We start from the raw sequence: 14,366 nt of genomic DNA, 5'->3' as shown, positions 1-14,366 counted from the left end.
ATGCCTCTGTTGCCATGGTGACAGGAAAAGTACCAGCGCGAGCAGCAGAAGCTGAAGGAGGAGTGGGAGAAGGCGCAGCAGGAGGTGGCGGAGGAGGGGAGGAAATACCACGAGGAGGTGGGTGGATGTCGGCCGTGCTGCTTCTCCGAGCGCACGCACTTGAAATTCTTATCTCCGCTCATGTAGATCCTGAAGCGATAGTTCACCTGTAGTTGGAATCCACATCAGAAAACCCAGTCAACCCACCGCCTCCTTCAAAACCGCTCCAGAAAATGTCAATTCTGGGTCAACTGTTCCTTTCAAACTAAAACTTTCCATTCTCGCTGCCATGGTCGGCACAGGAGCGACGGATACTGGAGCAGACGGTGGCCCCTCTGACCCCGCGCTCCTCAGCCGTGTCATCCCCCAGCAGAGGGGAGGTCTCCTCCGCCCCGGCGCCGCAGGACACCATCGTCCGCTCGCTGGCCGACTGGGAGCGCAAGCAGGAGCTGCTGGAGAGGCAGTCGGTGAGCCGAAGAGTCGCCACTTTGATTCGTGTGTGCGGCTAACGAGGGCCAAGACACCGTGTCTTGGTCATATATTTGATGTCTTCAGTGTAGAAACTATATATATATCTTTATGTATATATGAGAAACATAAATAAGGGCATTAAAACCACGTTACTTTTATTGGACTGCCAGTATAAACTTTTATTAATTATTTTATTGGCACTATGTTAAGCTTTTACCAATATAAAAATCTTAAATCAAGCCAGATTTTATGCTATGGACCTTTAACGATTTCCCACCTATGACTCCAAAAGGGCAGCACGGCGGACAGCGCCGAGGCCAAGCAGAGGAAGAACGACAGGACCAGTGACATCAGCACGGCCGACGACAGCATGAGAACGGGCCGCAGGTCGGTTGACGTTTCACTTTCTGGACCTTCTGAGGCTGACGAAACCTCGAGTCACGCCGACTCGTTCTCAAAACCCCCTCCAGCCTGGCGAGCCAAGGCAGCAGTCAGGCCGAGACGCTCAGCCACAACCTGCAGAACGGCCAGAAAGCTCCGCCCACCTCGGCCAAAGGCACCCCGGCGAAGAAGCAGCCCGAGGCGCCGGCAGACAAGACCAGCAGGCCTGCCGGGGACAGGAGGTGGGTGCGGCAGATGCAGTCTTCTGTTTGGATGTCAGAGATGAACCCAGGCAAACTGCTTGGGTATTCGCATTGAAAGGTTAAGTGTGTAATATTTGGAGATTTTGAAGAACGAAAAGCAACATCTAGTGGTTACATTTCAGATTGCAGCGTCTTTTACTCTCTCTCCCGCCCCCCTGCTGGGCTTGCACTTGAGCTACAGTGGACTGGGCAGATAAACCTCATCCACCTTCTTCTTCGTTGGTTTATTTGAAGACATGATCGGTCGCCCTAATTACAAAATGTGCTGTGAGGTGGGCTGGATTGTCCTCATCAGCTCAGATGGCAGCTAACTAGGAACAACACCCTCGGCCTGTGTATTACAATAGGAAAACCAAATTACTTTCATTGTACTGCGACTATGCGCTGTTATTAATGTATTTACGAGCAGTATTTTAAGTTTTTTCCAATATAAAAATCAGAAATGAAGCCAAAATCCAAATATTACACACTGGACCTTCAACAAATGCCACGCAGGACTGTGTCCTGCAGGGGGCGTCTTGCACCTGCAGTCTTCCATCAGAGCTACAGTGGGCTGCAGAAAGACCAAAGCCCAAAGAATACAGAATGTGGAACTCCAGCAAAAATGCAAAATCGTTTGGGGTCATTTTTTGATCACATGACTCCCCGACTGATTGGTTGGTGTCAGACGCAACCAACCAGTGGTGTTGCTACTGCAGCGAGAGGAGTTTCATCATCATCGTCGTCATCTTCATGGTCATGGTCATCTTGTCGCTGTCCACTTTCAGGGTCGGGCCTGTTGATAGTAACGCAGGCCACAGCGGCTCATCGAAAGCCCCCACATCACCTGCAGACACGGTGGCCCCCCCACCCAACAGGTACCACATGGCAGGCATGGGGGAGGGGATCGGCACATTGCCTGCATTGTCATTTTCCACACCAGTTTGCCTCCTCACAAACATGTCTTTGCACCAACCTCATGATATTGTCGCTAACGGCGCTCCTCCCGCCTCCCTCGCAGGTCCGTCAGCGGGAAGAAGCTGTGCTCCAGCTGCGGGCAGCCGCTGGGGAAGGGCGCCGCCATGATCATCGAGACCCTCAGTCTCTACTTCCACATTCAGTGCTTTAAGGTCGGTGGCCTCGGCTCCCTGTGTCAGTCATAGAAGCAGTAGAGGAAGAACAGAGTCTCGGTCTCGTCTTGACTCGGAGGCATTTTTACTGGGCCTCGTCTCGGTCTCGTACCGGACGGACTCGGGATTTTTGATCCAGGCCAGTCCAGACTTTGCCAATACTGTAATGACAGATCAATAAAAAAAACTAGTTGGAAAAGCAGCAAAATGTTAAAATGATTAAAAGATACATTGATGAAAGGAGCAAGCAAAAAAAGCAAACTTGAATTTTTTTTTTTTTTCTGTTTTTCTGTTATTTTTCTTTGATATACCAAATCTTGGTCTTTTCTCGAACTCGATGCTCTCTAGTCTTGATAATGTCTTGGTCTCGGTTGGTGACGTCTTGACTACAACACAATCAGTTTGCAAGAAGTAAACCTATAAGGACACAATCGACCACAGCGCCCCCTCACTCCCCTGCTTGTCTCTGCGCCTCCACAGTGTGGGGTGTGCAAGGGGCAGCTGGGCGACACCACCACGGGGACGGACGTGCGGATCAGGAACGGTCTCCTCAACTGCCACCAGTGCTACATCCGCTCGCGCTGTGAGTGTCGCCGCCCCTTCGTCTTCCTCCGTCACTCCTTTGTTTATTGGTCTCCGGTCGAGTGGATGCCAGATCGATCGATGGATAGATGCTGAATTGGTGGACGTGCATTGCAAATCGACGGCATCCATCAGCCAAACCATATCACACGTGACCCCTTCAGCATTAGGTCCTGATTTGTGAAGGGCAGTCACGCATTTCTTGCACATCACAATCCCAGAAAACAACTGCAGCAGCTGTTGGTTTGGTTCCATATTCGCGTCCTTTGCCTTAAACTCTGACTGGTATACATGCTGAATTTCATTCTCTTTCTTTTCTCTCTGTCTACGGAAGCTGCTGGACAGCCAACCACGTTGTGACCCTCGACCCAAACCACTCGGTTCACAGAAGCAGACAGCGTCGCCGCCGCCGCCACCGCCCCCCAGCCCCATTTTAACCAGATTATCGGCAACTCGCGTCCTTCACAGTGTGTCGGGGATCTTTGCATCCGCTGCGCTCCACTAACCAATGAAGAAGATTCATCACAGCGGCGGGGTGGGAACAGCTACCCGGGGACCACCGTCTCACACAAGTAAAAGGAAAAAAAAAAAAATAAGGGGGTGGGCGGAGGAGTTGGAGGGGGCCCCTCCCCCTCCGTGGCGTCGTGTCGTCAGATATGTGAGTGAAATCTGGATTTGATTGGTCCATGTGAGCGCCACGCACTCTGTTTCATCACGCAGCCAGAAAGAAAGAAAGACACTGTTGTCGAGGTGGCGGCCATGTTGCAAGCAACACACAACAACACATTCGGCCAAAAGATTTCTCATTTTCACGGCTCGGGAAATGGAAATATTCAAATTCCATACGAGATGGAAATGTTCTTAGACTTTAGGAGTTTAATAATTCAAGTGACATTATCTGGCGATCACCGTGAGAGAGAGCTGGGTGATTTGGTCGCCGAGCGGCCGGATCTGCAGAGTATTGATGATTTGATCCCTCGGCGGTGACGTTTTGAGGAGAAACAAAGCGAACTGCGTTTAGAAAGTGCAATAAAAGGACGCTGCGAGCCGACTGCTCAGACCCAGCCGCACCTGCTCACCTTTTGGTTCTCAGCCAAACCTGCTCTGTGTTTCTCATCATGCTTAAAAGAAAAAATAATCTTAATATCAACCCCTCAATATGGATGTAGTCCCCCCCCCCTCCCTCTCCTCCCAAAACACTTTTTTTTTAATGATTAGTGCGACAACATGATGTGTGGACTGTCTCTCAGCGCCCTGCGCTTTGGCTGGCAGCAGGTTTGCTCGTCGTCGGGATCTCAACGTGCCTTAGGAAAGCAAGGTGATGCAGGGGGACGAGCACCAGGCGCATGTGCTCTTCCTTTCTCCCTTTTCTTTTTCTCAAGTGTCTCATTTTTGCGGTGCGTGCAGGGCAGGGATTCGTAAGGTTTCTTTTTTTTTCTTTCTTTCTTTTTTTTAGCCAAATTTTAGACCCTCAGTCTTCCGGCTGAGCAGCTGCAGCCCTCCCTCACGTCACCCTTTGCTTTACTTAATAACAATAATAATGTTTTTTTTTTCTGTTTTACATCAACTACACCCTTGACATCAAACCTCCCCCCACCCCGTGACTTGCAGTGCGATAAAACAGCAATAGAAACGTCGTCTATTTGGGGAGATGCACAGTAGATTGACTGTGGAGGGGGTGGCGGCCGTTGATTTCATTTTGAATGTTGTTTTACTTTAGAGCGATATAGACTTCCGTATGCTATTAATTGAGGACATTTTGATAAATGCTTAGCGGTAGGGTTCTTTTTTTTTCTTTTTTTTTCTTCAATCTTGCATTTAAAGAACACAGACACCTGTATACATCTGTAGTTACGCGGTCACACACACACACAAACACACACACACACACACACACACACACACACAGACCAGCAATCGCACCCGCTGCCATCGAGGTCGGATGGAAAAGCAGAGAGATCTGGGCCGCCAGCTGCACATTTTAAGTCATTTTGCTTCTTTTCATTTTTGCAACTCGTGTGAGAAAAGCTCAGTTATGTATCGTGGCTGTTAAAAGAGAAAAGAAAATTGCACGTTTAAGCCTAAAACCAAATGATTTGCTTCAAGCAAACTAGCAGCCTCCTCCTTCTAGAGCCAAGCTTCTGCCACACTCATCTCTCTGGTCAGTACAGTATTTTTCAAACCTCTTCTATTTCCCAGTTGTGTATTTTATCATTATCATTATTATTATTTTTTAATCCTCATTTAGTTCATGGATGAATCTCGGCTGAGTCTCTTATAGCGGGATCTTTGAGATGCAGCTCTATATATATTCAGACGGTCTTCTTCACAGGATAGTTTGAGGGGTGGAACCTTTATGTCTCTTCTGTATTTATTGTAATATTCACCTGATCCAAAATACTATAGATGAATTTGATGTTCAAACGCAATGGCATTTATAGCATAATGTATGTTTATAAATAAAATGTTATAAACAAAAGCTCGGCTCTTGTGTGGTGTTTTTATTTGAACGCAAAATTCGATTTATCCGTTCCTATCTACCACAAACATTTTGTTTTGGGTGATGATGTTTTTTTCTGCAGCTCTAGCCATAGCAACTTATCCTAGGTATCTGTTGATCTGTCAAGTTCAACATAACACAATGTCCTTTTTTTTTTTTTAACAAAAAATAAGTTTAAACTAAATGTTGAAATAATGCTGACATGAAAGTAAATTTTGCCTTCGTAGGTTAAAGCTCAATCTAGCCAATTTAAACAAGGCACAAGTGCAAAGTGCCATGCAGTATTTTGGGAATTGTCTCTGAAAATGTACGCTAGTTTTCACACTAAAAACAAGATTTCTATCATGGGCATCATCATATGAGGTGAGTTTAACCATTTCTATTTTCGATTTTTTTTTTTTTTTCCAGAACTGACCTCTACATTTTGAGTATTTTTTTTTATTTTATACTCCGTTATATCCCATCCCAAAATAATAAAAACCTGATTCTACCTGAAATGCTTTGGATTATATTGCTACATGTAAATAAACGCATCACTGATTGTTTTTATTCAGTCATGCACAAAGTGATTTTTTTATTTTATTTTGTATACCAGGACGCTGTCACGATTTTAGATTCATTTAGTGAGCAGTAACTGTGTTTTATTTGTTCACTATCATATATCATACAAATCAATATTACTGCTTGTATTTATTTTTTTGATAAATTCGCGCTTTAAAGACGGCAGGTCGGTGCTGTCCCTGGTGCTGAAATCCTCGGTCTTTTTTGGACGATAGCATTTTTTTGTATCACTTTGAAGTTAGTTACTCGTAGAAATATGTGCGATTCTATGAACAGAATGATTTGATTCATAACATTCTACTTGTTGTAACAACAGAAAAACGTGACAAAGCAACTATTATGATTTGTTTTTTATCATCAACAACCATTTCAATGGTACACCTGGAAAACTATGTGCACATGTAGAAATATTTCCTTCTTAAATATAAGCATTCATTACCTACATATAAATAACTTTCGGATCCTGGACAAAAACATATTACATAATGTTCACAAAATGGAATGGAAATCGATTTGGGGGAGAGAGAAAAGGAAAGAAATGAGACGAAAAGACGACATGCAAATTATATCCAAATAAATACAATGTTTGCATCCATCCCCCTTCTTTTGAAATCGCCAAAATAAAACTCTTTCGAGGGATTTTTTTTTTTTTTTTAGAACATCGAAAAAGACTTGTATGATCGATCTACGAGGGAGTATGGCCTATGGTTCAACTATAGGAGACAATAATACGTATTAACACTATACAATTTGAGCCACAAAAACACTGCCGTAGAAAGACGCACAAAACACACAGATTTCCTGTCGGAGGTGAACATTGCAGTACGTTGTGCCATTTTTTTTTTTTTTTTTTTTTTTTTTTTTTTTTAAATCCTCGAATAAACAATTGCGTTTAATATCGATAATTTAAAGAAACTAAACTTTGAGCAGCCCTGGAGAACAAAACAAAAACAAAACAAAAAGACACGCAGCTGTAAGAGGCTTCTTCCCAGCGGGAACAGAAACAAGGTCGAATGAGTCCGCGTATCGTCGCTTGTTGTGTCAGCGTGTGGGATTATTCGGGGAGAAAGAGCACATCCTCCTGTCACGGGTATCACGAGTCTCTCTGGCGGACAAAGCGGCTGTTGAACTCTGACACGAAATCGGGACTGAATGAGGCTCCTGCGCGGATGAATTCCCTGCGCGCAGCTCGGTGTTTGCTCAGAGTTCTGGGCCAGAATCGTTCATCTCGTCGAGTCCCTCCGTCAGCTGTTCAGTCTCGATCGGGTTGTGTTGTGAAAACACTGCGTTTCAGATGATTATTTTTTTTCTCCCTTCAAGGAACTCTGTTCATATCGGTTTATATCGGTGTGGTGGCGTTTCTGCATTCTCAAAATGCAATGGGTTTTTTTTCTTGTTCTTATTTTTATTTTTATTTATTTTTTAACTTTCACAGACGATTGAAGGTTGTTTCTGTTGTTTCTGCGGAACGATGCGAGTGGTCAGGATGGATCAAATTGCAGCAACACTGTCCGATGACCGCACGAGAGACTGCGCACGGGCGTAAAATAAAATAACATTTGCATTTTCTTTGAACAGCTTTTTTCTTCTTCTTCTTCGCCTTCTTCTTCTTCTACATCTTCAGTTTGTCTCGGGCCTTTTTTTTTTTCTCATTTTTGCTTCTCAGTCTCGGGGGGATGGGGGGGGGCGTGGATGGAACTCGTCTCTGTCCCTCTACACCAGGATGCCTCATTTAGAACATGCTGGTCTTTACTAATGTAGCTTTGGCTCCGTTCTGTCTTTGCAAAGACGACAGTACGCTGGCGAACGGGCCGCCCAACGAGTCCGGGATGGAGGTGATGGTGCCCGGTCCGGTGGCCCAACCTTGGCTCGGTGCTGTCACTCCCATGCCGCTGGACACGGAGGTCTTCACCTGGTCCACCTGTCCGTTCACGGTGGTGTTGACCTGCACACCGGTGGGACTCGGTCCGCCGCAGTTGCTGGTGGGCACCGGGTTCGGTCCCGGCCCTCCTGTGCTGTCAGGGTCGGTGGACTTGGCGTCTTTGCTGTCATCGTCTCTTGGGTCTGACTTCTTGCCGGAATTGGACTTGGCAGCGGCTGCGGCGGCTGCGGCTGCCCGCTCCTGCTTGCGGAACTTGGCGCGTCGGTTTTGGAACCAAACCTGTGACAAAAAGATAAACAGAGTTTATGTTTCGTCTTAGGTCCAAAACGGGATCAATATGCACATGAAGCTGCGTGTAACTAGTCCCTCCCATTTCCCAAGCAGGATGAGTGAGAAGCCTATTGGGAAATAACTGCTTATGGGTGTGGGGGCTGGCAAACAGTCCCAGATAAAATCAGCATCTCTCTCATTTTAATTTGAAACTTGTTTTGGGATTATGTTAATGTTAAATTTGAAGAAATGTTCTTTAAAAATATCAAAAAACTAGTCGTTGTTTAGATGCAGCGCCTTGAAATGTTGCCTCGTAAATCCAACCCGTGCGTAAAATCGTGCGTAAAAGTGAGAAGCTGCAGGTTTGGCGTCCTATGGTGCATATCCGGTGCCTGCGTACCTGCACTCTGGCTTCAGTCAGGTCGATTTTGAGTGCCAGCTCCTCCCGGGTGTAGATATCCGGGTAGTGGGTCTCGGCAAAGACCCGCTCCAGCTCCTTCAGCTGGGCGCTGGTGAACGTGGTCCGGATGCGCCTCTGCTTCCGCTTCTCGTTCAGTCCACCGTGGTCCGTGAAGAGCTTGTAGGGAACTGCGGGACAAAAATCACGATGTCACGCACTTGGTGGGTCCCGCGTCGGATGGAAGCAAAAGTCAAACTCGATATTTTGTCTAAAATCCGGTTAAGGCTGCTGAGCCGTGGCTTTGCAATTGTATTACGCCTTTGATTACCGGCGAATTACTTCCCAATTGATAACGCTGCTGACCTGTGATGCGGTTAATTGTAACGTTAAACTAATTGTTGCTCCTCATATCGGGACTCGACTTTGAAAACTTGTCATAATGTTGCCATCCGCGCCGCTTGTCGCTACTGTAACTCCAAATCCGTGTCAATAATGAGCTTTAGTCTTTGGTTATCTAATTATTTCCGAAGCTTTATGTCTCATCGCAAAGTAAATAAATTATGCCTATCATTTTGGCAGCTTAAGATAATTCTGTTGGCGGTTTTGGGTGTGACTGGGATAGTATAACCCCCGTAACCGAATTACGGCTTGCCTGCAATCGCTTCTAACGTGATAAATTCTTTCATTTGTGTAAGCAAATTTCGTTTGGTAAATACTAAACACATTTCCATTTTCAAATGCAATCAGGACGTCCTATAATACGGCGCAGGGGTTGAGGCTGCGGAGCCGCTCGCTTACCTGCGGCGTACGGGCTGCTCTGGTGGTCCCGCAGGGTCCCCAGGCTGCACGAGCCCGGCGTGAGGGACGGACAGCCGGAGGTGGCCCCGAAAGTGGTCCTGATGGGATTGTACTGGAAGCCGCTGGCTTGACTGCACGAACTGAAGTCCGCATAGGCCGATGCCAAGCTCGACGTGTCCATCCCGGCCATACACGACTCGTAGGCAGAGGAATTTAGGTAAGAATACTCCATTTTATACATTTGAGAAGGCTTCGGTGGATGTAGAAAGCTGCACTTCCCTGGAAATTAAAAAAAAAAAAAAAAAAAAAAAAAAAAAACAAGCGACAAGAGTAAAGCCAAAAACGAGCCCCCGTTAAGAAAAAAAACAACAACGGACGAGGAGGCAAAAAAGGTGTGTGGGGGGAAAAATGCCGGGGAAAAAATGAGAAGGACGCGCAGTCCGAGGAAAAAGGGGGGGATGGATGCGAGATGACACGTTTGGTTTGGACTGCTGGGAGAGGAGGCTGGACGGTGGGGTAGATGTTCACTGCTCAGCGCCTGCTCCAAAAGTGGCCTCCTTTATAGGAACCTAGCCCTGTTTTATGAAAAGCCCCCTAAGAGCCGCCTAGCCCGAGGTCTCTAGAGCATATAGTCCTCATAATAAACTTGGCTCTTTCCGCTTGGACAATAGCAAAGCGTTTGGTCTTATTGCTGGCGCTTTTTTACATGACAATAACTCATCAGTCTATTGGGCTGGCACTGGGGGCCCGGGCTGTCCAACCTCCCTATCATTGATCCCCTGCATCTCTAATTAGAATTTAATACCACGCCATTACGCACCCACTCCCCCCCCCCCCCACACCACCCACCACCACCACCACCCCCATCCACCTCCCCCACCACCACCACCGCCACCCCTACCCTACCCATCCATCCCGCTCCCTCTCCAACCACCATCTTGCCCTTTAATTCAATCACACCACTTGGAAATAATGAAAGTTGGGTGACGATTCTCCCTGATCCAATTTTCCCCGAGCTTTTAAGCCTTTTAAGCGACCGTATACCTTGGGCAGGATTTCACAGTATTCCCCCTCTGCCTCTCTCCACTCTCGGCCCGTCTGCTCGCACCGGCTTTGTTGTTTTTTTTGTTGTTTTTTATCCTCCGCACTGCAAAAACACACCTTGTTATTTTTGTATTGTGTTTTTTTCCTTCTCCCTCTCCCAGAATATCACGCCTGGCGTTTGCGGTTTTGGGGACAGCGATGCTTCTCTTTTGTGACGCGCAAATAAAATCAGCACCTGGTGATTCTCCTCAGCAGGTTCAGCTGAAATTTTTTTTTTTTTTTTTTACCCCCCCCCCCCCCCAAAAAAAAATATATATATATATATTCTCCTTTTTGCGCCATTATTGTCCGGTGGTTTCGGGATTTCAGGGCACCGCTTACATGAAGCTACTGAAGCAGAGCTCACCTGCTGACTGTTTTTCACCCGTCCTGATTAGATTGTAGCAGCAACCGGCTGTAAAAGGCTTGTTCGGCTGACTTTCTCCCTCCCCGCAATCCTGTTAAAATAAACTGTCATATACCGAGTGCTTTTGTTGTTGTTGTTTTTGTTTTTGTTGTTTTGGGGCGGGGGCTGGGGGGGTATTATTTACCGTATTTTCTAAATATTTCCCCTATTTTGCAATTTATAATTGGGGGATATATTTGTGTTTCATCTCAACAGCTGACATTAAAATGATCTGATTTGATTTAAAACATAAAATGCACTCCACAATATTATATTTTATATATGACGATTTATTTATTTTTTTAAATCTTTTTTTGGCCAAATTATATTTCTCCATCTTTCTTCTGCTTCTGCTGCCGTGTAATCTGTGCTAAATTTACCCGTGCGTGCCTGCGTGTGTGCGCGAGAGAGAGTGTTTTTTATATGATTCAAATGAGTTTGTAATTGTCTTTATTACTTTCATTATTTCATTTATTTGGCAAATAACATCTTTCTAATGAAAGTAACGAACTGGTGAGGCACTCCTCGGACCTCTCAGGCTCACAATATTGGCTGAGTGGTTAATTCGGTTTGTGTAATAAGGTGAAGCGTTTTGTATAGCGCTTACACCCTTGTGAAAGTGTGGCCTGTTTTTTTTTTCTCTCTCTCCCTCTCTCTCTTCTTCCTTTTTCCGTCCTTCCTTCACCATGGGTGGGACCGAGTTCATGTTCGCGGTGAAACCTCTCGCGTTTCTTCTTTTTTTTGCTCATCATTTTGCTCACGCGCAAAATGCCGCAAAACACTATTCAGGTGAATCAAAATTTTTAGTGAATGATAATTGGTATGACTTGATCGCCGTATATATGTGTTGTATCGATTTGAGGAGGAAGACCTGCAAAACAATATTGTCTTTATAATCCTGACACTGTATATGATTCCAAGCAAAAAATTTTAATACGTATCTTCTTCAATATCTTTTGGTCATATATGCCTCATGGTAAACAATGTCTCGCAACCGGTTAAATTCTATGATACGATTTTTATCGATTTTTCTTTATATCGGATTTTTAGCCTCGCGATATTAAACTTATTTTTCATCATCATCAAAGCTATGAGAAAAAAAATTACCCGATGCAGAAAACTTATAAAAGGGAGTTGGGAAAATCTCTGCAAATTCCGAGGTCAATACTTAAAAGTTGTTATTTTAGTTTCACGTTTCAATATCTCGGTTTTCAGTAAATCAAATTATCGTAAATAAAAAGGCACCCATTTGATTAATTATTCCTATGTTTTCCAGATGGGAGAAAAGAATAATCTGAATTTTAATAACAGGCCACCAGACGCTTTTATAAATGACCCAGCCTTGAGCCACAAGGTGCACCTCTTACTGGTTGTTTTTTTTAAAAGACCGGCTCGCATTCGCCATCCATTATTCCCCCCCCACAATCGCTGACGTGTTGCAGTGTGTTTCTGCCTTTTCTTCCGTGTGTACATTGTCTTTTTTTTTTCCAGAGATCAACGAGCGCAGAAAGAAGTTAATTCTTTCTTGACACAACCCGGCCCCTATTATGTAAATTGTTTTTCTCTCTCTTTCTCTTTTTATTTCTACACACACGAGCTGGGAGCCCACAAAAAAAGTTGTACCAAATGGTTAATCTGATTATTGAAACCAAAGAGCCAAATGGTTCACCGTCCTCCCTCCACGCGTCTGGCAGCGAGAAAAGAAGCCATCTCTGGGAATTAATCTAATAACGCTCAAAGAAACGAGAAGTCTTTTCTGATATTTCGCCGAGGCAAATACAATTATAGCTTTTAGCCATCGGTTTCTTTCACTGAGGCCGCTCTTTATTCTTGCGGTCTATAGTCCCCTCACCATAGTCCACCAGCTATTGAAACGCCCCCTCTATAATAGTTTCAACATCCTTTAATTCTTTCAGCTGCAATGGACCGGCTGCATGGGACGAGAAGCCGCAGCTTGATATTCTTGCGATGTGAGAATATCAAATCCGGTTTGGGGGGGGGGGGGACTTCGCTGTGTGAATTCATTATTATCATCATTATTATGATGATGATGATGTTTATTTTTCGCGGCATTTCTCTCTCTGCACGATGCAAGTCCTGCACACGCGAGGCCTCTGCCTCGGCTCGTGCTCGCTCCAACAGCTATAGTGGCCGTGCGCGCAGTCGCGTGATTTACAGTAGCGTAATGCCCTTTTAATGCCCAACAAAGCGGTGGTTAATGCGTAATTACGTAGCGAATGAAGGGCCGCAGCCATATGCCCTCACTCAAATAAATCAGCAAAATGCGGTGCGCGCGAGACCCCTGGCTCCCCCTGGCAAGTGGCGGACAATGGGCGGGATGTGGCAGCGACTCCTCTCCATTTAGTGCGCGCGATCGTTGCTCAGCAATCTAGGAATGCGGGTCGACAGGAGGCACAAAAAGAGGAACAAAATGCCATTGTCTAATGGATGGATTGGATGGATCCACTCCCCCGGAAAGGAGGAGGAATTAGAAGAAGAAGAAGAAGAAGAAGAAGAAGAAGAAGAAGAAGAAGAAGAAGACACAGGAGGAAGGAAAGAGAAAGAGGGAGGGTCCCGCTGTCACATTTCACCGGCGATGTCTCACTCTGTCCGCCCGAGGAAAAGCCTCCGCGCTTATCAAAACGCTTATTAATAAAGGCCGCGTGCTTGCAGGGGTTAGGAGGTGGGGGGTGGGGGGTGGGGGTGGTGATAGGGTATTGAGGGGGCGGATAAAAAATTCATTGGGGTGGGATGCTGCGGCGACGGTTTAGTCTGATGTCTCAATTTGACAGGGGCGTGTTGAAAAGAAGGAGGGTCGCGGTGGAAACATCAGAGGGATGAAACAGAACCAGCACGATGAGTTTGATCAATGTCCGGTTTGGTTACCAATTCATTGAAATTTAGAAGAAGAAGAAGAAGAAAACAAGCCCTAGCTGGACATGATATCCGGTTATTATTATTATTATTATTATTATTATTATTATTATTATTATTAATAAAATAAAAATAATAATAATAATAATAATAATAATTATTATTATTATTATTATTATTATTATTATTATTATTATTATTATTATTATCAATAATAATAATAATGATAAATAATAAGCGATTATTAACATCAACATTCTTTGAACCGTCTCACCATAAGAGGCTGTTTATATTTACACCCTGGGCCTTTAAAACTGAAAGATGGACTTTAAGAAAAAAAAAAAATACAAATTAAACATAAAACTTGTGTCGTGCCTCCGAGATGCATGAACATGTGCACTGTTCCACTAGTTGCAGCACGTTGATTTGATTCATAGATCTGTGTGACCTTTATAAATGTATGTATGATTTGTAGGGGCTGCTAAACAGGTTTTCCATCCGAGAAAACAAACTGCAAACATCTAGGTTAAAATGTTCAGAGCGATCGCATTACAAAAAAAAAAAGAAAAGAAAAGAAAAAAGAAAAAGAAAATGCGCGTCGTGTTTCCAAGTGCACAGATGGAAAGTGACATCTGGAGAAGAGTCTAAATTCAATTAGAAGCTGGTGTCTTTTCTCGGAGTCTGCGGGAGGAGGGAGAGAAAACTAACTGGTGCCGCACAAAAGACTTTTTAGTAACGCGGCCCGCA

At 44.9% G+C, this 14,366-nt stretch overlaps 2 protein-coding genes across 10 annotated transcripts in view; one reads left to right on the top strand and one right to left on the bottom strand.

The window, feature by feature from the left end:
• Positions 1-5,324, top strand: part of LOC142902705 (LIM and calponin homology domains-containing protein 1-like) — a 59,642-nt gene extending 54,318 nt beyond the window's left edge. For 8 of the 9 annotated variants that reach the window (XM_076048035.1, XM_076048033.1, XM_076048034.1 and 5 more), the window contains 8 exons: positions 25-117; positions 342-506; positions 803-897; positions 981-1,133; positions 1,922-2,011; positions 2,155-2,263; positions 2,744-2,846; positions 3,180-5,324. In XM_076048035.1, coding sequence (XP_075904150.1) covers positions 25-117; positions 342-506; positions 803-897; positions 981-1,133; positions 1,922-2,011; positions 2,155-2,263; positions 2,744-2,846; positions 3,180-3,205 — 834 coding nt within the window. In that variant the 3' untranslated portion in view covers positions 3,206-5,324. The remainder of the gene's footprint in view (positions 1-24; positions 118-341; positions 507-802; positions 898-980; positions 1,134-1,921; positions 2,012-2,154; positions 2,264-2,743; positions 2,847-3,179) is intronic. The other variant, XM_076048036.1, reaches the window with a different exon arrangement.
• A 917-nt stretch (positions 5,325-6,241) lies between these two features.
• Positions 6,242-9,901, bottom strand: phox2bb (paired like homeobox 2Bb). Its single transcript, XM_076048194.1, has 3 exons — positions 9,257-9,901; positions 8,459-8,646; positions 6,242-8,067 (listed from the first exon to the last, which is right to left on the bottom strand). Exons 1-3 carry the CDS (start codon positions 9,495-9,497, stop codon positions 7,639-7,641), a joined length of 858 nt encoding a protein of 285 aa, XP_075904309.1. The 5' UTR covers positions 9,498-9,901; the 3' UTR covers positions 6,242-7,638.
• Between the last annotated feature and the right edge of the window lie 4,465 nt (positions 9,902-14,366).

The sequence above is a fragment of the Nelusetta ayraudi genome, unplaced genomic scaffold (assembly GCF_046127955.1).
Source record: "Nelusetta ayraudi isolate G7.1 ecotype Tasmania unplaced genomic scaffold, CSIRO-AGI_Nayr_v1 ptg000097l, whole genome shotgun sequence".
Lineage (NCBI taxonomy): Eukaryota > Metazoa > Chordata > Actinopteri > Tetraodontiformes > Monacanthidae > Nelusetta > Nelusetta ayraudi.
This window is presented reverse-complemented; position numbering and strand designations above follow the sequence as displayed.